Below are 20,345 nucleotides of genomic sequence, written 5' to 3'. Positions count from 1 at the left end.
AGGAAGAGATACAGAGAAAGCGAGGTTTAGGAAGAGGTAGATTCTGTACCAGTACAATGAGTCCAATCTGTGCTCTCTATGAACACAAGTGAAAATTGAGACCACATCTTAGAAGCTTTGCCAGTTTCTCCTGGCCCTTGCTGGAGGGGAGAGTATGGCTGGCATTGCCCTGGCTGACTCACCGCCAGTGAGGGGTCGTTCTCCGAATTCCCGTCCAGATAATCCAGCAGTGCCTTCTGAAGCTGCTGAGTCTCATCGTTGCCCGAGGCCTAACAGACACAGAGCACAGGGTCAGGGCTAGAAGCAGCAGCTCGCTGAGGACAGTCAGCAACACACTCAGCAGCCACCACCGTTTGCACACGACCAAAAAACATTATGGTCTACAACCACAGAGACAGTGACCAATTATAAGCTTGAGAAACTAGCTTGCTTTGTTTTTCAAAATTTTCAGGACCCAGTTACCTAAATTCCAACATCGAAGTTTGCTTTATTAAGCCTACCTAAAATGTTACATTAACACATTTTTGACCAACAAGGGAGGGAGGTTGAACATTCAACCAAAATCACACAGCTGGAAGAAATCATTTTGTCTACCTCCCGCAATATTCGGTCAATGGATTTCTGGTCCATCTTGCTGGTGACGGCGTCCTTGCGCAAACGAGCGGCTACTGTGCCCAGGTAGTCCAGCGAGGCCACCCGCAAAGCCATCTCCGTCTGCTTATTACTGAACTGGTGTACCTGAGATGAGGGAGGACCGGAGAAACGTCAGATCCAAAATGACCCATTCAAATGGACTGAAAGATGGAGGATACAGTGGCAATAACAGAAAGCTACAATAAAGACAGTCTCGGTGTAATGATTTAGAGAGATAAACAAGGATCAAGGAGAGAAAGCCTCTAACAAAGATTTCTAACGGTGACTATAGTGAGTTGTGAATGTAGTTAGCGCCCAATTGGTTTGACCTATGACCTTTGTGACCCCAGAGGTGTCAGAATCTCACCAGTAGACGTCCCAGCAGGCTTAGCAGCAGCTCTGCAGCCGGCCAGTCCGGCTTGTTAACCGTGGAAAGGAGATCATGGACGAAGTTCTCAAACAGTGGCCGGTAGTCCTCCTCCCCTTGCTTACTGCCACACCTGAGAGAGAGAGAGAGAGAGAGAGAGAGAGAGAGAGAGAGAGAGAGAGAGAGAGAGAGAGAGAGAGAGAGAGAGGGAGGAACAGAAGAGGAGAGAAAGGATGAGAGAAAGCGGAAAGAGGAAACGACAAACGGATGGGCAATTCACAGCTGTCTTGGGGAGGACCACAGGGTGCTTAAGCGGTCTTCGATGACCTTGTGGTGACCCATTGACCTACTTTTTGAGGAACACAGAGAGAAAGTTCTGGGCCGTCCTCATCGCCGTCTCGTACGAGTTTGTAATCAGGACATCATGATCCACCTGAAAAATGACCACAGAAAATCCATCATAAACTTGTACCCATAATCTTCATAATTCATCATGAGTGACGAGGACAAGAACACTGGCAATCATGACAAAAACCCAGCGTCACTCTGGGTCACTAGCGACCTACACATTTAGACGTGAACTGAGGAATTCAGGGACATGAACCTTCCTAAGATGATGCCTTTCTTCTGTCTGATGGCAGTATTATGAGATAGGCATCATGGTTTGGTTGTGTTGCTAGCTAAGCTTTGCTAGTCATTGCCTCTCTGTAATGGCCTGTTGACGTGGAGCCTCCGCACTGTTCTCACCTTCTTGTCGTACTCATCGTCTGCGTCCTTCTCCGTGGGCAGGTGCACCACGCACTGGATGAGCTGCAGCACCAAAGCAGTGACCATCTGGATGTACATGGGTTCCCCATCCACATCGCTGCTGTTCAGCCTGACCACACACACACACACACACAGACACTTAGAGTGACACAAACATGCTGTGACAGCAGCACCAAATAATAACCTCCACAGACCCAAACTGACAGCATCTATGCAAGCCACAGACGCTTGGGAGAAGCTGAAACTAGAGCCTCTAAATGATGTGCCACCACCTACCATTACCAACGACAATCCACCAGACACAGCCGCCCTGTCATTTTCACAAACTAAAAACAACTTACACCAAACCGACATTATCTTTGGCTTTTACTAAGTATAGGTCTCTCTTTCTCCCGGTCCAGCGCCACTCCTGGCCTTCACAGAGGAGCCACGGCAGAGGCCTTTCCCCCCGTAGAGAGTGAAAGTGTGAGTGTGGGAATACCTGAAGTTCCTCAGGCTCCTCTTGCTGGTGGGCAGCCGGGCTAGCGACGTGAGGATCTCCTCCAGGATCAGCTGCCTGTGCTTCTCGTACCGAGAGAACACCTGCGACACACACACAATCACGTGTCACTCAGGCTGACTGTGTGTGTGTGTGTGTGTGTGTATGTGTGTCTGCAAGAGAGAGAGAGTCTGTGTGGGTGTGTTTAAGCTAACACATTGCTTGTTGTTGGCGTCTGTGTGACTGTGCTCATGCAAATGTGTCTGGCAGTGTGGATGAGTGTGTTGAGGTCATTCTAGGTTAAAATGGCCGGTTGAGTGTTTGGTTGTGAGTGCATCTGCTTGCGTACTCACCGCGGTGACCAGCTTGATGGCAAACAGCTGCAGCTCACTCACGTTCTCCACAAAGAATGGCGTGATGCCCATAGAGGAGACCTGGAGGAGAGAATCCCAATCAGACCTGTACTGTCCATCATGACAGACGGTCACCTTTGGCGTGGCTCAACATACAACGACAACAGCCAGACAATTGACACACAAAGAATGGAGAAGAGACGGGTGATGGACTTAGGCGGGGATCACATTAGCCAGCGGCAAACGGCAGGTTTCCTATTGTTCTCTATGGTTCAGCAGCGGAACGCTAGCGTTGAACAAGCTGAGTGTTAAACTTGGTGCAACGCGAGCGTATTCAATTGACAAACCGTTTGTGTTGGTTAGGAACGAGATAAAACTTATTATGGGCTGAGCGTTGCGTTACGTTTGCCGCTGGCTGATCCCCGCCTTGTCGTGACCCAGGCCTGGGCAACAAGCACGGCAGCTCACCTGCAGGATGGTGGTGTCGGTCAGCAGCTGGATGTCCAGGAGCTCCGAGATCTTGCTGACGATGTCACACACTTTGTGGTAGAGCAGGACGATGACCCTCTGCTTGTGCGTGGAGCATTTAGCACGCTTGGCCTTGGAGCTCATCAAGCCACCTTGAGATAAACAAACAAACAAACAAACAAAAAGTTAGGGTCACAGCTAAAACCAGTGACTTCACACCAACCATAAGCAAGGTCAGACCAAATGACCCATGGAGTAGTTCACACATAATCAGTGACAGTGAATTTCTCAAAAATTAAGTATGAACACAAACACTGCTAAATCAGAATGTGTCAGAAAGATGTGTCCACAACTCAAAAAGTCTGATTTACACACAGGTTTGATTTGTAATTTGTTTGTAGTCCAAAAGCAGGTACTAGAAAAATATAGAGCTAAATTGGAAAGCCGGTCCACACTGCCGACTGTGGAGCACTTGATGGGAGGGGATGCGTGACTTACTTCCATGTGGATCCACGCGGTACACAGGGTCGTACTGGGGGTAGAGCGAGTTCTGCAGGTGGAACTTTGTGTACTGCAACACGCGCTCAATGACGTCCTCGATGTACACGGCCTTGGGCATGCGCGGTGACGTCATGATGTTGAGTGCCGTCAAGCACGCATCTGCCGACTTGGTGACCCGCTCCATAATGAGGTCTCGCCACAGCCGCTCTTCATCTTCCGCATCCGCGTCCTAAACCATAAAGAGACGCTTAGTCCAATGACCATGTGTGACATATACAACAAACACACTTGACATGACAATGACATGGATGCCAACAAAACCACTGAACACTACAAAATTACCAGAGATCCAGCTTCAGAATCCAGCTTCAGAAAGTGAGACGTATAAACCAAGTATTTCTTCCATCTATTCTCTAAGCTACCTTATTCTCATTTGCACAACTCTTCAGTCAGGTAGATGAGCTAATTAATAAAATCACTTGTTAAGTGCACAGGTAGAACCAATTCATGGTACGACTGCCACATTCTGAAGCCGTGCTTCCTACCTTTAAAAACCTACAGACTCCAAACCTACAACACTACAAGCCCATTAGTTAGATGGTGAGGTTCAGTTTAAAGGTCACATGTTACATGACATCATGGAGGTAAACTTGTTGAATAATAATTTTAAAAATGCCTCTGTTTTATGGGCTTATGAGGTTGACTCTGCACATGACCGAAGAACAAACGTTTGAAAGTTTGGGCCTATAACCAAAATGTTCAAGCAAAGCAATCATGTTATATGCTCTTGTTTGTAAAGGAACAGGCACCCGAACAGGATGCTGAACAAGTCAACAAGGTTCTTCAGACAGGGTTGGAAAATGTGTTGAGGTGCATTAAGCATTTTGACCAAAGTATGACATGTTTTACTAGGCGTTCAAAGTATGACATGTTTTACTATACTAGACCTCAAAAACGATTTCAATTTGTAGGAAAAGGGGGTATATGTGTGATCTTTAACTCACGTGATTCATCATGGTTGAGAGCTTGGATCCATCCTGGATGTTCTTCTCCAAGATGTTCAAGACCTTCACAAGCTTGTCAGATGGAAGCTGTGAATCACAAACCCAACAGTCAGAGGGGCCATTCTTTTACAACCAGCTCCATCATGTGAGACCTGCCTGTGGCATGCATGTCCTACCCTGAATGTGATGCCCATGGCCTTGATCTTGGCAGACTCGCTGCCCAGTTCATTGAGCTGTTGTTTGCCAAGAAGTAGTTCCTGAGGGATCTCATCATCGTCTGTTTTCAAAGGATACAAAATGGCTTCAGCATTTACACAACAAGAGACTACGGGACTAATGCATGTTCTCAGAGTACATTTCAGATCAGGAGAGGAACTCCTAACATAGGCAGAACAAAGACAGGGTGAAAGACAGGCCAAACTCATTGAGGGTCAACTAGATAATAGCATTCCACAAAAAGCATGAGGAATTGCTCGTACCTAACGCTGTGAAATCCACATCCTCCAGGTTATCTAGAATATTGTCCACACAGGCAGAGAACTTCTTGAACGTGGAGGAGTCCATCATTTCTGTCAAGGCAAAAATGGAGACCTCATTAACTCACATGTTGCATCACTGAAGTACAAGGATGGGAGGAGAGGGAATGATTGCGTATTTACCTTCTGGAGTGAGCTTGGGTTCGTACGCCTTCCGTTTCTTCTGCTTCTCTTTCTTCTTCAACTTTCTGGCAACTGGATGGGAGAAGAGGATTTGAAGACATGTAATTCCATTGTGATTTATATAGAACTTGTATCATCAAGGTCCCCGTGCAGCAATGGATGAGTTCCTCTTGCCCCCACAAGCTACGGTTCCAAGTACACAAGCGTCCCCCAACGCTTCCAAGTACACAAGCGTCCCCCCAAACATCTAGTGCAGAGTAGCGCTGCCTAAGACAGGGGTTCCCAAACTTTTCCACGACAAGGCCCCCCAAATACCACTAGGTTCTGGCAAGGCCCCTCAAATACCACTAGGTTCTGGCCAAGGACCCCCTTGATTACTGTTTTATTAATTAAACCCATCGACAATACTACGGCAAATGTAAAAATACATTAAGCTAATCTAATAATTATTTTAGCCACAACCACATCGCGATGGAGCATACAGTGTGTAAAATTTTTATTTGGGGCTTTCTGCTATATGAGAGCCATCACTCTACTATTATTCCCAGTCATTATCATGGGAAATATGTTCAGAAATGCATCACATTATTATAATGGCATTGTATAATAACCCTCATAGTATATTTTAAATGTTTTTAAATGTATTTATTTCTTGCTTTTATTTTTCCCTCCAACTTGCTGAGGCCCCCCCTGGCACGCCCTCGCGGCCCCCACTTTGAGAACCACTGGCCTAAGACACACTCTACTCACTGTCGCTTATGCTAGGTGGGGGAGACTCCTCGTCCGACTCGTCTGGGCTGCGCTCCCTCTGCCGGCCGCCACTGCCCCAACCACCGCCGCGCCGATGCTCCCCAGAGCCCCGTCGCTCGCGGTCATCGCCTTCCCACGCCTTGTCGCGCTCGCGCTTGTTCCGCTTCCGTGAGGCTGCAACGACCAGAACACACAAGATCGCAAAAGGTCAGAGGTCAACATTTAGCTCTGGCACTGGCAGAAGTGAGGACCTTTCTCATGTGGGAGATGATACTGCTGAAAGCAGCATTTGAAAAATGACAGATAGACACACAGACGGAAGCAAGAGTCAAACACCTCTTTTATATCAGAGCTTAGGCAGGCCTCAACTCTGGTTGATTTAATCTGATAGCGCTACAATGGGTTGGGTGACCTTGCTTCGCGACAGACCTCTCAAGGTATGTTGGAAAATGTCTGGTATGTCTGACCAGGGTTTCAGAGTGAATCGCAAGACCAAGGTTGGCAATAATCTTTTTCTATTGTATTGCTAATTGTTGCTTTTCTTCCAGGTTGTGATCCAGATCCTGTCTAAACATACACGATCTGGGAATAACACATACGGAGTGGATTGGTTTGAACTGACAAAAGAAGGGTTGAGAAATATATTGCGGTCAAATAACCCTGGTCCAGTTACATGAGCTGGGTCTAGTTTGACAGTAGCAGAAGAAGGAGAAAGGGATGACCGTGAGCAAGGGGGAGGGGTACAAACTGAACCACACAGAGGAAGATCCTCCAAACACATCCACAGACCAAGACGAAGAGCAGAGCTACTCACGCTCGAAGGAGTCGTCCTCGTCATCGTCTGAGCTGGGCTCGGCGTACTTGGGCTTCTCGTTGACCGTGCTGCGTCGGCGCTTGTTCATCTTGACGCGCTCGCAGAGGGGCATGGTGGACTCGATCTCGGCCATCAGGTGAGGCGGCAGCTCCCGCAGTACACTCTGGTCATACGACGCTGCTCATGGAGAGGAAACAGCGCTTATTCCTCAAAAGGTCCTCACACTTTAAACTGCACCGTATTCATAGAACTCACAGACTTTGACATAACACATTTGGCTACTGTGTCATGACATTTTTAAAAATCTAATAAACACTTCAACTAAGAATAAGTGGACTTGTCTATAAGTAAAGGAAAGAATAAACCTGCGACCAAAGCAATTTCACGCCATCACAGAAAAGACGTTCAAGTTATTTTCCAGGAGCATTTTCAAGCACTTTCAAGGAGTGTGACAACCCTTGTGGCCAACTCCACCAGGGTAGAGTTTAAGTTTTTTTTCTTATTGTACAGCACTTTGGTCAACTGGTGTTGTGTTTAAAGTGCTTTATAAATAAACACGACTTGACACCTTTCAAAAGTCGGTGGCAAACAAATTCTGTGTCTTTCACCCAAACCCAAAATGATCTCTATCGTCTTTACAATTGCAAGGCGTTGAAGGGTAATCAAAATTAAAAGTACGACTTACAGATGCAATAAATCCTGCTAAGCAGACTTCACATGCAGAGTGACCACAGCTTGGCTGTGCTCTGAGACCCAGCAATTTCAATGGTTTGAATGTTGTAAAGTGGTTTGCCGCTGCGCCGACCAAAGCGCAGCCACTCAGCGAGCCCCCACGCAAACTTTGAGCCACGGTGGGTACTACCATTTTGTGCAAACAATTTATGACTACTACTATTTTGTGCACAACAATTTTGTTTTGTGCAAACAAATTATGACTACTACTATTTTGTGCACAACCCAGTGACCTGAAGAGTACAGTGCACAATGCCTTGCATGTGAAGCCACCTTTAGCCCCATCATCTGTCAGTGGATTGGAAAGAAAAATGTGGGAACTGACAAAGGGGGAATTGTTTACCATTTAATCATGTCAATATCTGTATGCCACAGCAATGAGGTAGAGTTATCAAACAACTCATATCTTCCAAATTTGTCAGTTACTTTCTGCTGGATTCAATCATCAGTTCAACCTCCTATCAAGTCAACCTCCAAACCCCAAAACATTTTTCTCATTATCACAGTAACAGGAAAAAAACTGAAGGGAGAACTCAGCCGAGTGAGAAAAACGCACATCTGCACCAGTTCCTATCTGTTCTCAAAGAGCACACAGGTTTCATCAAAATACCACGGAAAGCTTTGCCCACGGACTGAAGCAGTATCATCAAGGAGTGGTGTTGATCTCTTCAAACTAAACTGCAGGAAACCCAACAGCCGACAAAGCAGGAAAAAAAACTAAACAAACCAGCTACTTTACCTTTTGAGGATTTCCCGAAGGACGACGGTCTGCTCTTGCTCTTGCGGATGATCTTCTGGACCTCGTCCAGGGAGAGCTTCTGGAGCACCACCACAGGTTTGGGCCCCTTGTTGAGGCCCTTGTCCAGGCTCGGGCCCTTTTCTGGGCCTATGCGCTCCAGCTTGACCCTGGGCTCACTCCAGCCCTCCGCCCGCTGCAGGTCAGCGATCACTTTGCCGTCCTTGTCTCGCTTCAGCTTGGGAATCACAAAGTTCTTCAGCGCCCCAGACTTCCCGCCGAGCAGGAAGGACGGGAAATCACTGCCGGGTTTGTTGTCCGGGCCGGGCTGCGGCTGCTGCTGTTTGTGACCGTCTGTGCGGCTTCTGCCCGAGTCGCCACCTCCACTCCGCCGCTCAGTGTCCTTCCCGCCAGGCCGGTCGGGCCGAGGGCGGTTGCTGTCCCGCTCCTGTTTCACACGGGGGCTGTCAGCCCGTTCCCGTTCCCGTCGCTCGCGGTCTCGCTCGCGGTCACGCCCTTCACCGTCTGGCCGTGACCGTCTGTCTTTTTCCCGGTCCCGACGTTCGTGACGGTCTGAGGATTTCGGGGTTTCAGGCCGGCGGACGCGAGAGGAGTCGCCGTCGCGCTCTTTCTCCCGGTCCTTGTCTCGTTCTCTGTCCCGGTCCTTGTGTCGGTCCTCTCGATGCCCGTCGCGCGCCGAGTCAGATTTCCGCGGGGTGTCGGGGTGTTTCTTGCCATCGGGCTTGCCGTCGTGCCTGTGTTTTGACCCGTCGGGCCTCCGCTCCGAGCTGGCCTTGCCCGAGTCCCGGTCTCTCTCCCGCTCCCGGTCGTGTCGCCCGTCCTGCTTGTGCCTGGGCATCTCGGCGTGGCCGTCTGGACCCGGCTTCTGTGGCGTGTCAGCGCGCTGTTTGATAACCTCCGGCCGCCCGTCGGCCTTTTGCACCTCGCCGTCCGTCTTCGAGCGCATGCGCAAGACGCCCGCCGACTCTGGCCCCTCCTCGGGCCACCGCTGTGCCTCCAGAGCGGGGAGAGGAGTGGCCACTGGCTCCAGCTGACCCTCCCCCCGGCCGGCCTGCTGCAGGTCGATGCTGACCATGAGGGCGAGGCGGTTCGCCCCGTTGCTGGCAGCGCTGGCCTCCTGCGGGGCCAGTTTGTGGCCTGCGCTGCCGCCACCGCCCATCCCTGGGCCCCCGGTGGCCCCTGCGGTCCCTCCGGCGCCGGGCTCCTGGGGGTACGAGTCCTGCTTCCGTTTCTTCAGTGGCTTATCTGTGGGAGCAAAGGAACAGGGACATCAGGACCAGAACTTAAAGCCGTCTAAAAAACATGCCTGTGTTTAAAGTCAGATATGGACACCATAATAGTCAAGTTTATTTATATAATAAAAGTTATTAAAAAAGTTATTAAAAAATTTAAATTGAATTAAAATGTGATGGTTATGGTAGATACTTTTGTCGATATAGAGCATCACAGTCCCGCCCCTCCTCCGAGAGAGCTTAGGTGCAGTGGTTTATGGTATGAGTAGTTCATGATTCACCCCTTTGGACACTCACTAAAACATAATATATTTCATACCTGTGTTGCAGCATACAGGCTAATGTTAGCTGCATTATGTAATGACATCCAATGTCGGAAATGGTAAAGGTTAGCCTGTCAGCTACCTGAAAAGTTTGAGTGTTTAAACTAACATTTACAGTGGTCTATAGTGGTGCATTGGCCCTGACTAAGTTTGTGTGATGTATAAACCACAATCCTTGTTGATTCAAGTACCAATATTTGTCAAGAAATGTTTTAATCACATTAAGATTTTCGCCATAGGCAGTAAAAGACTTGCTGAGAAAGTTTCAAACCATGACCATAACGGCCTTTCCACCAATCAGAGGCATCACTGTGGGATTGTTCAGGATTGTGGGTAATGAAGTACTTATCCAAGACATTGCGAATAAAAGACATTTATCTCAAAACAAGGTTAGTGCCCCATGAACTTTTGGCGTCTATATTGAGAGAAAGTGGAATAGAACATTATGTCCAATATTCCAATATATGGTTTAATGTTCTGCATTTTGTCCAATATTCCAATATGTGGTTTAATGTTCTGCATTTCTCATTAGTAGGTCACTTTGATACTAAAAGTATGATTCTATGTAATGACTGTATGATATATGTACTGTCCATATGTATATCTCTGTGTGACTGTGTTTAGAGATAAGCAGGCATATTATGACTTTGCAGTGTTTCACTGTTCTGCATGGCTGCGTCAGTAGCTATCTGCTCCGGATTGCCAGGCTGCCACTAATCAGGGTCTGAACGCCATCTCCCGTCAGCCTGGAAGGATACTTAAACTCTAACTATTTCCTTGTCTAGTTAGAGCAGCTGATGGATCTTTAGGTGAAGTCATGCTGTCTCTCCCTTGATGCGCATCATTGTAAATAAACTCTGTTCCTGATTTTTCATACTATTGGTCTGACTGGGTCTCTATTAAATCTATGGTATCAAAATTACCATCAATGTGAGCATATATACAGTTGCTTAGTACAGCCATAGCTGGTTTTAAGTCTACCATGTGCAGTTACGTTTTTATGGCTTATACCCCAATTGTCAATGGAGAAATTGTATTGAATTCTTACTTCCGGCATCGGCTGTGGGCGGGACTGTGATGCTCTATTTGTGTAAGTGTGTGCTTAGTTTATGTGTCAGTAAGCACTTTGGGTAATGTGGTGGAGTAATTGTGGTTGCTGTTGTTGTCAGTGTGCCTACCTTTATCCTGAACCTCTTTGGAGCAGCGTTCGCGCTCGATGGCTGACTCCCGCTCGATCCTCTCGATCTCGGCCAGCGCGTCCATCTCGGCCTCGTCGTACGGCGTCCCGCTGCCCGTGGTCATCCGGCCCGGCACGCCGCCCGTGTTCTGGAGAACAGGCACCTGCTGGTACCCCGACTGCTCGCCGCCGCAGTGCCCCGGGCCCAGCCTCTGTGCCGGGTCGCCACTGCGGAAAGGCTGCAGGCTGTTGTAGGGCAGCTCGCCCTCAGCGTCCGATCCGGGCTCCATGCCCGGGAGGAGCTCCGCGTTGGCACCGCCAGGCGCGGCCGAGTCGCTCTCCGACGACTTGACCCGCGAGAGCTTGAGCGTGAGCTTGGTCGAGTCCTTGGAGGGTGGGCTGACGATGTCGTACATGGCGGGGGCAGTCTTACCGTCGGCCGCCTCGCCCAGCTGCTTGCGTTGCTTCTTCCGTTGCTCGGGCGAGTCCAGCAGCAGTTCGGCGGCCGCCGCCGCATCCCGGGGGGACGTGTAAGGGGGCGGGGACAGGATGAGTGGCGGCCGTGACCCAGCTGAAACAGATGTGAAAAATGCTCAATGGGCGCACTGGAGTTACACACAGTTCAATGGGCGCACTGGAGTTACACACAGTTCAATGGGCGGACTGGAGTTACACACAGTTCGACAGGCTCACTGGAGTTACACACATTTCAATGGGCGCATTGTTGTATGGGGATCACCCATCACACAGTAACCATGTAAGCCTTTATTGGGATAAGCTAAATCACAATAAGTAAATTGTATGTATGTGTGTGTGTGTGGGTGTGTGTGTGTGTGTACTGGATGGTATAGGACGTACCTTTTGGGGTGCCTTCACTCCCTGCAGGCGAGCAGACAGGCGATCGAAGGGGGAACGAGGCGTTTCTCATGTCACTCTCCTGGAGAAAACATCAAACCGTTAAGAGACCACAGAGCCCTGCCTCGGGACACCACTATACAGACACTAGCTCAGACTGAGCTAGCTTTAAAGTACATGATCTTGTCTAAGTACTTAATTAAGTTAAGTTGATCTAAAGTGACAAGCAATGATACACATGACACACAAGTGTCAGTAGTGTCAGCACTAGTTTTTAAAGTACCTTCCTAGGGTTGCTAGGCAACAGACAGGACTCTGGGTACATTTACATTTATTCATTTAGCAGAGGCTTTCTTTTATCCAAAGTGACTGATGTCAATTGTCCCTGGTGCAACTCAGGGTTAAGGGCACAACGGTGGAAGCCGGATACTAAACCAACAACTTTTCAGGCTACTGCACGCTAGCCCAGCTCCTTTACAGCCACTACGCTACCACCGCTGAAATAGCATAGGTTAAGGTAGTGCAAAAATGTTGGTTATGTTGGACGGCAGCTATAGAGAGAGCAGAGTGTGAGTGCTAAGTGGCTTACCCCGCTGCCCATGGGCCTGTGCACCATGCCCATGTAGTCTTCGCTGTTGTGATTGGCGGAGTTGCTGGCCATCTGCCCCGAGACCTTATTGTCTGTGTGTATGTTCCTTATACCACCAGGCACCATGGGACTGGCCACCGACCCTATGGAGCAAAATGCATGCCCAGTTAGCCTCCTCCATCCACAGACACACACAGACTCAGACAGACAGACAGACAGACATTCACACAGAGAAACACATACACAGAAAGACAAAGACACAGACAGACACAAACAGAAACACACAGTTTTTTTTTACTTGAGGACTAACATTGTCTTAATTCTTGTTGTCGAAACCTTGAATTTCCCCTTGGGGATCAATAAAGTATCTATCTATCTATCTATCTATCTATCTATCTATCTGAAGTTAAAGTAGTGATGCTATGGTGGCTCTCAGAGGACTGACCTTGCTGGATCTGTTGTTGGTGTTGGGAGTAGCTGGGGGGGTGGGAGTACTGCTGCATGTACCCTGCAGGACTTGTGGGGGCGTAGGGGCTGGGCACCGGGCTGCCCTGCTGGGGCATGAACCTACTCCCCGTGCCCGTCTGTGGGGGAACGAAGCGACTGGACGCGACACAGACAGAAGCATGAGGTTAGTAAACAAAGAATGAAAAACAACAGTAAACAATACAGTCACTAAGTACACCGTCAGTGCCGTCTCAAATGTAACAATTTCAACAACAGCAGGACCTCAATATGCAAACAAACAAACAAACAAAAATGCCACCTTACCTGGAAGGACTGTGTGAAATAGTGGTTTGCTGGTAGTTTGTTGATGCCGGGCTTCCGTGCATGGAATTTTGGGACATCTTATACTGTGAGACCATTTGCTGTTGCATGATACCTTTATAAAGAAAACATCAGAACCATAAATTACAGCTGAACACTAAAAAAAATTGCTGTTGATCTCAGCTACAGACTCCAAAAAAAAGTCACAACAGAAAGGATCTCTACTTCCTGTTAATTTTGAGGTATGTTACAATAGCATGGTCTGACCCCAGTTTACACTTCATATCCCACCTTCATATGAAGAGCATAAAAACAACTCAACTCTGCCTGTGACTAGTCATGAGGAAAACGGATCATGATCCATTGTGGCCCATTCCAATAAATATGTCTGCCAGAGAGCGCCACTCATCAAGACCTCTCTTCTATACAGTGGGAGTCCAATACTTGTGGAGAGGGGGGGAAACCATAGCAACCTGACTTAGAACACTCCCCATAACAGCCTCAGCATCCCACCTGTTGACTTGTTTACAGCAAATCAGCATGCACTTAGTGGCAACGTTCTTTCAACAGATATGCAAAAAAATGAACAATGCACGGAGGGTATTTGGATTCCTTAAATAGGCACATAATCGGACACTTCCGGTTGTCCTAAAAACCAAAGTCCTGGGTGTCTTCCCACTACGTGCACTACTGCCGTCTCACAGTATATATGGACTATGGGCACCTGTATGTATGTAAACAGAAGAGGACATACCTCTACCTCAGACTGTAGTATGCATTACTAATTCTGAAAGTGCTCTATAAACTTAATTCACCCATCCCCTCCTCTTCCCCCCCCCCACCCCACATTTTGTGTGTCTGCTCATTGTTAATCTGGTAGCAGAGGTCTCAGTCTCCTCTGCATTGTAGCTTGATGGTTATCCCTCATTTTGAAAGTCGCTCTGGATAGAAAACTAAATGAACAAATGTAAATGCCCATACATAACATCTGATTTACTAGCTTCTAAGATACAGCGCTACAAATTCCAATGAAACGGCAAGCAGTGTCGGACAAAAAAACATATTTACAAGACATGCGTATGTGGTTACCATGGCAATAGTGCCTCTCATCATCATCATCTGCTTTTCCCACCGTTTTTCTCTGGACATGTCAGACTTCTTGCAGCCTTCCCTATATATAGCTACTGCCCAGACTACCTCCAGCTCTTATAAATGGGCAGCCTTTCAGAGGCTCAGCACAGGCACAGTTGCATGAGCAGTGCACAGGAAACATAAACTGCACTCTTGCTTTAAAGCCAATCTTCAACAAGCTGTTTAAAAGCGCCGCGAGCCCTGGGCTGGCTGCACTGCACTATACTACACTACACTCCACTCGGCTGTTGCAGTGTGGGAGTTCAGATCGGCGGGGGCTCTTGGGGAAGCCACGCAGATCAGTGTCACTTTGGGGGAGAAAAATCTATTAAAGTCAGCAGACCGTATCTGCACTCCGAGTTCCCAGACGGACCACAGATTCACTTCAGTGTTAAGTGGAAGATCACAGAGACACACTCTCTCCAGTTGATATTCTGATATTTTGGATTAACACAACCTTAAAAGACAGGTTGCATGGAGGAAAGCAATGTTTACTAAGACAAAAGCCAGCTAACCAGTGTAAACCGGGGGGACACAAGCTTGTAACACAACCTCTGTGGCACACATGCAGAAAAACACCACACACTTACAAACACAAAAACACACACATAGAGCCATGCATCAGAGATTGAAGACGCGAGGAGGTTCTTGGACAAGAGCAGGAGGTTGGTCAGAGTACAGGTCACACATTGCAGTTTGATTCCGTGTTGAAGACAACGGAGAAGCAGCGGGAGCACGGTGCCTGGCCAATCCCAGGGTGCACTTCTCTCTCTCTCCTCCTCTGTCTGTGTCTCCCAGGGTGCACTTCTCTCTCTCTCCTCTCTGTCTGTCTGTCTGTCTGTCTCTCTGTGTCAGTCTCGGTCTCTCTCTCTGTCAGTCTCTGTCTCTCTCTCCCTCTCTCTCTAGAAACGCTTGAGGGGTTTCATCAGGCTCAGTAACAATCACCCACAACAGAATCACTTTGAAGTTTAACTTATTCTATGAGCATTATACAAGTGGACAGCCCTGGAAAAGATTAAGAGACCACTGTACATTTTTCTGATGTCATCCTATGGTTGCTGAGTGACATTCAGATGAGCGGACATCGGTCATATTCAAATTTACAGTGGTCTCTTAATTTTGAATATATCCATCAACTCATTCACTACATCCATCATGTAGGATTACATCAGAAAAATGTGCAGTGGTCTCTTAATTTTATCCAGAGCTCTATATGGGTATAAGTTCCAGGGTGCAAGCAAAGTACCCAGTCTATAGCACACTGCAATCCCAAAAGACCTCCCTACATTCCCGAGGTTAATAACTGGACAGTCCAAACTGATGTTGAACCAGCTGCAGAACAGTTCTTCAGACATGACACAGCAAGCCAATAAACATTAGGGCCAACTTCCACACGGATCATAACTTTCCAGCTCAGTTACGTTACAGAACTGCTAAATGCCCTTACATGGCAGAAGGCCTTAACACAGGTATACAAATAAATAATCAAGATGAACAAGGAAAAGGCAGACCTACCACCATTCTTAAGCACAGAAAGAGAGGAGAGACACTACACTACAACATATTCAATACATTCTGCCACTATTTTAAAAGGCAATTGGCTTAATGCTTCTCTCACTCCCTCTGACTAGGAATGCCAGAATGTTTTAGCGTTCTACCTCATATATATACCCCTCAGATATTGATTGTCTCTGCGCTTCTCTCAGACAAGCCCAGACAAGCTTCTAGGGCAGGCAGCGAGGAGGACGCTTCGTCATCCTGCCCCCAAATCCAACCAGCAAATAAAGCAGGGCACCACTACATAATCAAAGACATTACCTATTCTGCATTTAAACATGAAACACTTCAGCAAGTGCAAGTAGATGAAGCTCTCCAGACTGCTAAAAGTTATATTCATTCTGGGTTCTCAACAAATATGCACTTTGCCAGAACCTCTTCATATAAAGCATACCTACTCTAAAAACTGTTCTGCGTTCACACTTCATTGCAGAACAGAATTCCAACATTTCAACCTTCACTCATCTAAAATAATGAAGCCCCTGCCAGCAGTTCTCATCAGAGAGATCGGGCTGTTGGCCCATATATGCACCCCCACCACAGGGGCCCCCATGAGGACCGTGGCCCCCCAGGACACATAGGCACCGTGCTCTCCCAGCTGCTGCTCAAGAGTCAAGAGGCAATGTCTGCACATCCTCCTTACCGCCCTGAACCCCGAAGTGCATGGCCATACTTTTCTCCCTGAAGATGTTGGGGTTCCTGGACAACACCGTCTGCAGCAGCACGGGAACGTCTCCCTCCGGGTCATCACTGCCCAGGTTGTCTTTCAGTTCTCTGCACGCGCATACATGTGCATACATGCGCACACACACACACACACACACACACACACACACACACGTAAACAAACACCACAATCAGTATTACAATCATACAGAAGTTGTTCAGTGACTTGGAAATACAATAAAGCTAAAAAGACACATTACTCATTGCCTGATTTTGCACTGTGCCTGTTTGTGGGGTGGTGGAGGACACTTACATGTGCTCGGTGGAGACCTGCGTAAGGCTGTGGGCCAGCTGGGACACGAGCGTCTCGTCGCGGCAGGCCAACAGGCAGCCCACCTCTTCGGCAATCCTCCCATTGTACAGCAGGCTCTTGGTGGTGGTGGCAGGCAGCGGAGAGGGCAGAGGCAGCTGGTTCAACACTGCACCCCCAACACACACAAACACACACATGCGCACACACATTAAAACATGTTTATGATGAGGAAACGGCACACACACGAAACACGTCGGGTCATGTACCATCATGTCTGGTCATTTACAAAAATGTGATGGCTGTATTTTTTGGGATGGGTAACCAAACTAATGTGAATTAGAATCCTCCCTAGTAATCCAGGGCCAGTTATTGCATGCAGCCTCCTTGTGCTACTGCACAAACTTTCAAAGTCAGCAGGAATAACGAACACAGCCACCCGACAGAGAGGACAGATACATCCAAAGCAGAACTCTGAAATAGATCTTCATAATATCCATAGGTATAGTTAGCAACTTCCTCAACCAGTAGGAATATCTACCAAGATTCTTAGAGCTCATCCTAGAACAGAGCACAACCAATAGAATGGCCACTGGTTCAAGTCTCACAGAGAGGACATATAGGCTACTAATTAAATGTATGCCTTCCCTTATGGCCTGTAGGTTGATTTGGAAGCGTCATCACCAGCCACAGAAGGGAACATGGCCACATTCCACACCTCTTCTGTGTGCTGTGATCTAGGCTGTACACAGGACAACAGCAACTACTCTCACTGTCCCTCTGTTCACACCATGGGATTCAATTCCATTTCGGCTGTGAGTAGTGGGATAAAAATAAGCCTCGTCTCTCAAGACGCCTCTGGGAGGCAGAGGAGTTAACCCCCATAGAGGTGATGGCTTGTGACCACAGCGCTCCCTGAACAGAGAGGACAACAGGGTTGTGTGCGCAAGCAGAAGTGGCCCTGACATCTGGTGTTGGTCCAGTGGTACTGCCTGCCTTGCTGTGTCCAAGGTAACATTTTAGCCCCACTGCCCCCTTGTATATATTTACTGGCCCAGAAAAGTCACTTTTGCACAACACTGTTAATTTATTACACTGAAATGAGCTGCCTCCTTATTTCCGTCACCTCACATGCTTAGCTTCCACCAGATAGCATCGGAGGTAAGCTGAGCTGGCAGAAAAACCTGCAGGCCAGTGACTGGCCAACGGCATGCTCCTTCACTTGCCCCGGGCCAGCAGGCCATTGCTTAAGTTGAACCTTAGTAGCCTTGCCTGCCTGCTTGATGCCTTGCCTACTTTGGGTTAGTCCCACAGATACTGTTCATAAAGTGATTCAATCTAACAAGAACGTGCCATAACAACAACAGTCACAAAAGTTAATGTTTAAGCATTGAATGCATTGCATTAGTAGGAAGTCTGATCGTAGGAAGTCAACAGCAGGGAGTAAGAGAGAGTAGGCTGTGTGTGTGTGTGTGTGTGTGTGTGTGTGTGTGTGTGTGTGTGTGTGAAAGATATTGGTGTAGAATGTGTCAAGCCATGAGTTCTTTTGAAGTTGGTGAGGGTGTGTGCATACAGTATGTGTGCGTGTGAAACAGAGAGAGGCACATTCAAGTGAAACAAACAAGTAAAAGTTTCTGTGTGTGTGTTTGTTCATGTCTGTATAGAGTAGATAGAGAAAAAACAACACATGGGTGTGCACTTGTCTGTGTGTGTTTGTTAATTATATTTTATAGCTTTGTTCACACTCTGAGATCAGCATTCCCAGCAGGAGTGACGATGATGATGTAAGAGTGCCTGTGCCTGTGTGCGTGCGTGCGTATGTGTGTGTGAACTGTGTCCGCGTCCGTGTGTGTGCATCTATTAGGGCTGAAAGAGGAAATCGAAATTTAATCGAAATTGCAATTTGAACTAATGCAATTACTAAATTGTAAAGGCTACCATTAACTGTGCAGCTAGAGGATCTGACCCAGTAGTCAATGTCACATATGTTTTTTACTTTTTTATTCGTATGATCCTTTTGTGACAGTCATGCCTCATCAATCAGAGGTGCATGCTACACATGCTTACTATTCAGACATAGACCATCTTAAAGCTATATTTGGAAGTAATTTGTATATTTTAATTTTCATCCTTGAATAAGTAGATAAAGTAATTAAAATGTTGATGTGTTTTTAATTGGCAATGTTTTATATGTATTCTATAGTGAATCTTGAACTGAAGCCTGCCTTATACCGCAAATTAGATTAGATTAGATTCAACTTTGTCATTTAGCAGGGTACAGGTACAGAGCCAATGAAATGCAGTTGGCATCCAACCAGAAGTGCAAAGAAGAATTAAATACCGAAGTGCAGGTTGAGTACTGTACTCTGTGCTGTTATGTAGGCGATAGAAATTAATTATGTACAACAGTAATAAATACAGGTTTTCCAGATGACATGTCTCCAGTGACAGATAAGGAGTATTGCACTCACAATATCTGTCCGAAAAAGATTAGATACTTTCTCCAAATCGCTCTGTCCTCCCGTGTGTGGGTGATAGAACAGAGTGTATAGGTGCACCATGTCCGTCTGTGTGTGAGTGAGAGAGAGAGAGATGGGGGGGCGGGGGGGGGGGGGACACAGAGAGAATGTGTGTGCATGCGTGTGTTGTTACTCACAGTCTGTGAGGCTAGCGATCCCAGCGAGAGTGGTGATGGGCACATGAGGCATATCCCCATTCATGCTGAAGGGTGGGGGGGGTCGTGAGGATGCACAGATCGCTTAACGTCGCCTCCCTCTGGCCGCTCTTCACATCTCCCAACCGCTGCAGGGGGGAAAGAGAAGCGCTCTGTTAGTAACATAGCAACTGTCTGGAACCAAACCATTTACAGACTCATCGACTCACTTTCGCCATGCCAGCACACCAGGACCTCAACACTGCATGGTTCAAGTCTCTTGCTATTCTACTACACTAGAGTGAACTCATAGACTGGTGCCACGTGCTTATTAACTTGCTGCCTTGAGACCTGTTCCATCTCATCTAATGTACAGGAGGAAAACTGAAAACGCAATCGTTGACAAGCAAAGATAAACCTAAGCTCTGTGCATCTTTTGGCTATACAATTGCTTGCAATCAAACTGGTTGGCTATTGAGTGCCAATCTGTGTGACACTAGATTTAGGGTGATTTAAGCTTAAGCATGCAGGGTATTCAGATGATAAATAAGAGATATTTGTGCAAGAGAAAATGTCTTTTCTGACATCCCTAGTAGTTGGCCCAAAAAACCAACATATGTAGAGCCACTCGTGTACAAAACATGAATAACACACAAATCACAACACCAAGAGCATCATGTCCGCAACACATGCAGTCGTGGGAGATCTTCGGAGCAAAATTGGAAATGGTTAAGTCACTCAAGTGTCCACCCAGCCAGATTCAAGTGTCCACTGATCCAGAGCTGACGAAGGAGGGACAT

General features: G+C 47.4%; 1 protein-coding gene across 5 annotated transcripts in view; it reads right to left on the bottom strand.

The window, feature by feature from the left end:
- Nucleotides 1-20,345, bottom strand: part of nipblb (NIPBL cohesin loading factor b) — a 50,594-nt gene that overhangs the window by 12,440 nt on the left and 17,809 nt on the right. For 2 of the 5 annotated variants that reach the window (XM_042080394.1, XM_042080395.1), the window contains exons 2-25: nucleotides 19,549-19,694; nucleotides 16,896-17,070; nucleotides 16,560-16,690; nucleotides 13,232-13,343; nucleotides 12,906-13,063; nucleotides 12,461-12,603; nucleotides 11,875-11,953; nucleotides 11,018-11,587; nucleotides 8,267-9,529; nucleotides 6,796-6,972; nucleotides 5,982-6,155; nucleotides 5,232-5,303; nucleotides 5,052-5,141; nucleotides 4,749-4,849; nucleotides 4,573-4,659; nucleotides 3,566-3,797; nucleotides 3,068-3,219; nucleotides 2,600-2,680; nucleotides 2,250-2,350; nucleotides 1,748-1,877; nucleotides 1,351-1,433; nucleotides 1,001-1,133; nucleotides 595-738; nucleotides 183-269 (exon numbers count right to left, since the gene is read on the bottom strand). In XM_042080394.1, the coding sequence (XP_041936328.1) occupies nucleotides 183-269; nucleotides 595-738; nucleotides 1,001-1,133; nucleotides 1,351-1,433; nucleotides 1,748-1,877; nucleotides 2,250-2,350; nucleotides 2,600-2,680; nucleotides 3,068-3,219; nucleotides 3,566-3,797; nucleotides 4,573-4,659; nucleotides 4,749-4,849; nucleotides 5,052-5,141; nucleotides 5,232-5,303; nucleotides 5,982-6,155; nucleotides 6,796-6,972; nucleotides 8,267-9,529; nucleotides 11,018-11,587; nucleotides 11,875-11,953; nucleotides 12,461-12,603; nucleotides 12,906-13,063; nucleotides 13,232-13,343; nucleotides 16,560-16,690; nucleotides 16,896-17,070; nucleotides 19,549-19,612 (4,539 nt within the window). In that variant the 5' untranslated portion in view covers nucleotides 19,613-19,694. The remainder of the gene's footprint in view (nucleotides 1-182; nucleotides 270-594; nucleotides 739-1,000; nucleotides 1,134-1,350; nucleotides 1,434-1,747; nucleotides 1,878-2,249; nucleotides 2,351-2,599; nucleotides 2,681-3,067; nucleotides 3,220-3,565; nucleotides 3,798-4,572; nucleotides 4,660-4,748; nucleotides 4,850-5,051; nucleotides 5,142-5,231; nucleotides 5,304-5,981; nucleotides 6,156-6,795; nucleotides 6,973-8,266; nucleotides 9,530-11,017; nucleotides 11,588-11,874; nucleotides 11,954-12,460; nucleotides 12,604-12,905; nucleotides 13,064-13,231; nucleotides 13,344-16,559; nucleotides 16,691-16,895; nucleotides 17,071-19,548; nucleotides 19,695-20,345) is intronic. The other 3 variants (XM_042080397.1, XM_042080396.1, XM_042080398.1) reach the window with 3 other exon arrangements.

Source organism: Alosa sapidissima, chromosome 23 (genome assembly GCF_018492685.1).
Source record: "Alosa sapidissima isolate fAloSap1 chromosome 23, fAloSap1.pri, whole genome shotgun sequence".
In the NCBI taxonomy this organism is placed as follows: Eukaryota; Metazoa; Chordata; class Actinopteri; order Clupeiformes; family Clupeidae; genus Alosa; species Alosa sapidissima.
This window is presented reverse-complemented; position numbering and strand designations above follow the sequence as displayed.